At 37.1% G+C, this 4,520-nt stretch overlaps 1 protein-coding gene across 1 annotated transcript; it reads left to right on the top strand.

Moving 5' to 3' along the window:
• Positions 1-2,056: 2,056 nt before the first annotated feature.
• Positions 2,057-4,261, top strand: LOC110907537 (nucleoplasmin-like protein ANO39). Its single transcript, XM_022152504.1, has 4 exons — positions 2,057-2,088; positions 2,274-2,602; positions 3,126-3,597; positions 4,249-4,261. Exons 1-4 carry the CDS (start codon positions 2,057-2,059, stop codon positions 4,259-4,261), a joined length of 846 nt encoding a protein of 281 aa, XP_022008196.1.
• Positions 4,262-4,520: the final 259 nt, after the last annotated feature.

Raw genomic sequence — 4,520 nt, 5'->3', positions numbered from 1 at the left:
TCCCACCACCCTTTCTTTTCCCATCAAAGCCAAACTTCTGTATTAGCGATTTCTCAAAAGCACCTTTGCAAGAAAGGAGATAGTGAAGATGAGCAATCATGATAGAGGATAGACCCTGGAACTATAAATTATAATTTAGAGGAATGAGATATTTGTAATACAAGCAAGCAGCTCTACCCATATACAATACATGATATGATGTTTGTAATACAAGCAAGCAACTACATCCATATACAATACATGATATGATGTGCAGGGAGTAGAGGTGTTGTGAGGGTGGAATATATGTTGTGGTGTATTACAATGTAAAAAATTTCACATTAGGGAAAATGTTTTTGATTGAATATCTCTCTACCATATGGAATATAAGGAGTGTTTTTATTTTTCATGTGTGCCTTGTATGTGACAATATTTAACATGGCTATTTAATAGTCATCATATTTGAACTTTAATGATTATTTACTACAAAACATTTAGGAGAGATCGATGGAAGGGAAAGTAATTGTGATGAATATCATATAGTTGTCTATTGGTAATAGTTGAAGGGCTCAAATGTAGCTTTGTGATTAACGAATAACTAAGTCGTAGTTAGCCCTAAATATGCTATACTCTCAATTGTACTTAATATCCGATATGGAATGAGAAGCACCTAACTTTTAATCGAATCAATCTATTTTATATGAATTCTTTCTCAACTTTGTCTTCCAACATTGGTATAAAAGCGGACGGTTGACGGACTCCATTGTTATCAGAGTTTTTACCTCAACCTCATAATATCAACATCATTATCTTTTGTTATGAATTTCTCAACTTCGACTTCACCAGAATTCACCACTTCACGAATAAAATGAGGTCTAACATTAATATGCTTTGTTCTTTCACGGAACATTTTATTTTTAGAAAATTGAACTGCCCCTGGTTATCACACCAAACCACAACATCTTTAAACTTCGTCCCCAATTCCTGCCCAACTGATCTTTGTCTAGGTGATTGTTTCAACCCATACAATGATCTTTTCAATAAACAGACCATATCTTCCTTTCCTGGTTCTTCAAATCCCAAAGGTTGGCTCATGTATTTCTCTTCTTCTAGATTACCATGCAGAAAAATTGTTTTAACATCCAATTGTTCTAGCTCTAAATCAATGACTGCAGTAAGAGCTAGCATTATTTTGATTGAAGACTGTTTAACAACAGGGGAAATATCTCACTATAGTCTACACCTAATCTTTGCGTAAACCCTTTAGCTACTAATTTGGCTTTGAATCTTGGGCCTTCAACTTCTGGAATTCCTTCAACTCCATTTATATGGCATAACTTTCTGCCCCATAGGTTCTCAGTCAATACCCAAGTTTGATTATCATGTAGTGCCTTGATCTCATCTTTCATAACTTCCTTCCACTTCTCTTTTTCTTTTGAAGTAATTGCTTTTTTGAAAGATAAAGGTTCATTAGAATCTTCCATTTCAACTGCTATAAACACATAAGCTAAAATATCCTCCTGACTTGTGAACTTTGTAGGAGGTAAAATCTTCCTTTTTAGGGCTATCTCTAGCTAAACAATATGGACTATTACTACCTTCTGAACCTTCATATATATTTTCATTCACAACTTTATCTTCACTGCCATTAGGCTCCACCTCAAACTTGAAACTTCTCTTTTGTATGCTTCTCAACAGTCTTACTTCCAAGCACATCTTTGTAAAGAATATGGGTGAGGGTGAAAGCATTAAATGTGTCAGAAAAAGGGTTTTGATACGCCTCTCATTGCCCTATGAGAGGCATATGAGGTTGTGGTAGTTGGAGCATTAAACCCTATCCGCATCTCATTGAGCAATGAGAGGCTTATCGGCACGACTTTTGATGAATTTAAGGTATAATTACTGACATGCAGGGAGTTCAGTCTGAAAAAGCGTGAAAGTGACCCCATACGACCCTTATCGACCAAGAATGTCTATTTACCCAAGCATACGGGATTTATTTGATTCAAAAATTTTCAAACTCACAAAATACCGATGAAATGATGAAAATTCTCAACTAAAAACGTTGGTGTCGCCCATGAAGCATAAAGATGTTGTTTTGGGACATTGGTAATTTTTTTGGCGAAGATTCGAACCAGTCGTACGTCTCCGAAAGCGTTTGATTATCCGGCATTGATCGAGGTGAGGAGGAGGTTGTGTCCGTGCCTCGTTGTGATGACGGGGTGTGCAACCCGTGTTACCTGACTTTAACCACGTGTTTGTAGATGAGGGGAACCATCTTACATTGCCCAAAGTTATCCGCGACACGAATACGGGACTTACCATTCGTATACGGAAAACCAACACAAGTTAGAGTATGAGGAAGGTGCTAAGGAGTTTGAGGAAAATGATAACGAAGTCGAAGAAGGTGCTAACGACTTTGAGGAAAATGATAACGAAGTCGAGGAATGTGCTAAGGACTTTGAGGAAAATGATAACGAAATCGAGGAAGGTGTAATGCACTTTGAGGAGGGTGTTCATGACGACGAAGGTGCTAACGAGGAAGGTGTTGACGACGAGGAACGTGCTAACGCGGAAGGTGCTAACGAGGAAGATGATAATGACGAGAAAAAAACAAAAAAAGGTATTACATAACCGTCAATTACGTGTTATCCGTGTTATATAACGTTGATATAATTTTAGAGTATAAAAATGACTTTGTATACGTGTTATTCATTATATATAATTTTTACTAGGTAGGAGAAATCTAGAAAATGTTTGATCCGACCCGACCCGACCTTAACCCGAACCCGACCCGAAAATTGTGTCATACATATTAACCCGATTTTGTTATCATTTTGGTGAAATATTATATATGTTCTAGTGAAATATTTTGTTAAAAATAAATTACTTAGGCTTGTAAATGAACCGAACGAACATGAACGAGGCATGTATACTGATTAAAAGTAGAAAATGTATAACCCGAAATTTCATACATACCCGAAAATATGTTATACATATTAACCCGAACCCGATGTTCAACCCGAATTTTTTTTATTGTTTTTTCAACAAATTAATATATTAATTTCATTTATGTGGATTTCTAATGTACGTTTTTTTGAGGTATTTGGGTCACCTGAAGAGTTGAAGAATTGGGTTTACAAAAGAGAAGTTGCGAAAGGTTACGTCAACGATAACAAAAGGCGAAGGTTCATCAGCAAGGACAGTGAAGATATGGTTGCAATGCGATCGTGGCGGCGAACCCAAAAGTAAAGCAACAGTACGGCGTTCCAGTAGCAAAAAGGTTGGCTGTCCTTTTAGTCCGATAGGGAAACTAGACTCAAGTAGTGGTAATTGGAGCCTTGTGGAGAAGAAAAACATTCATAACCATGAGCCTACTCAATTTCTCGAGGGCCACGCGTTCAGTAGAAGGCTGACCCCGGACAAAGAATCACTGGTGGAGAGACTTTATCTGCAAAACATGGAGCCTACAAATATACATTTAACCGTAAGAAAACAAAACCGACACAACGTGTGCATTCTACAAGACGTACAAAACACGATAAAAAAGATTAAACTCAAAATGTACGGTGATCGAACTCCAATGCAGATATTGGAGAACATGTTGCAAGAAGAAAGGTACGTTTATTTCACCAGGGTGAATCCCTCCACAAACGCGGTTGAGGAGGTTTTTTGCGTTCATCCGGACTCGTACAAATTGCTATGTAGGTGGCACATCTCACAGAATATTCTAAAACACTGTCGGGCAAAATTTACGAATGAAGACTGGAAAATATTCAAGCTTTCTTGGTCTCGACTGTGTAGTTCTCCCACTCGGACGCTATACAATTATAACTTTGAGCGGCTTTTCACGCGACTGACTAACGACGAACGATCAGGTACATATTATATTAGTTTACATACATTCATCCATACATATATACATACAAACATTACAAATCCTTGTATTCAATTTTTCAGATGTTGTTCTGGATTATTTGTATAATGTGTGGCAAAGATTATAAAGAAAAGTTCGTTTCAGCCTGGACTAACACAGTCCCCAATTTTGGTCAACATACAACCAACAGAGTTGAAAACCAGGCTTCTAAGTTTAAGAGATACATTAAAGGGCCAAACAACTCGCTCCATAGACTTGTATGGCTTGGTGGAAAAGTTGTGATGGAGAGAGTGAAACCCGTGCCTTAAAGTGTGTTATGTTACGTATTTTAGTGTTGTTTACGTGATTATATGCTTTGAATATGATAACTATGCGAGATTGTGATTTTGCAGGTTAATCACTTAATTTGGTGAATTTAAAGTGGTTACTAATGAAACAGAACAAGAACGGGTGATTATTAAAGAGATATCACGTTACACGGGAGTTGTTCGGGTCGAAAGATAGCTCAAAGGAATAAGAAACATGAAACATTGAAGTCTAGGGGCTAATTGGTCATTATGTGAAAGTTATAAAGTGGTTTCATGTGAGTTTGAAAGAATGGATGTAAGTTACGGAATTTTAACCGTTGCCTACGGTTGTAAGAAGCCAACAATAAACAAAAGAA

The sequence above is a fragment of the Helianthus annuus genome, chromosome 14 (assembly GCF_002127325.2).
Source record: "Helianthus annuus cultivar XRQ/B chromosome 14, HanXRQr2.0-SUNRISE, whole genome shotgun sequence".
NCBI lineage: Eukaryota > Viridiplantae > Streptophyta > Magnoliopsida > Asterales > Asteraceae > Helianthus > Helianthus annuus.
The sequence above is the reverse complement of the archived record's forward strand: the minus strand, read 5'-3'. Positions and strand labels throughout refer to the sequence as shown.

Excerpts from the sequence above, each read along its gene's own strand:
- LOC110907537 (XM_022152504.1), top strand. The coding sequence starts at position 2,057 with ATGAAGCATAAAGATGTTGTTTTGGGACATTG. Across the intron at positions 2,089-2,273 it reads GATGTTGTTTTGGGACATTG|TTATCCGCGACACGAATACG; the intron begins GTAATTTTTTTG and ends CATTGCCCAAAG. Across the intron at positions 2,603-3,125 it reads CGAGAAAAAAACAAAAAAAG|AGAAGTTGCGAAAGGTTACG; the intron begins GTATTACATAAC and ends GGTTTACAAAAG.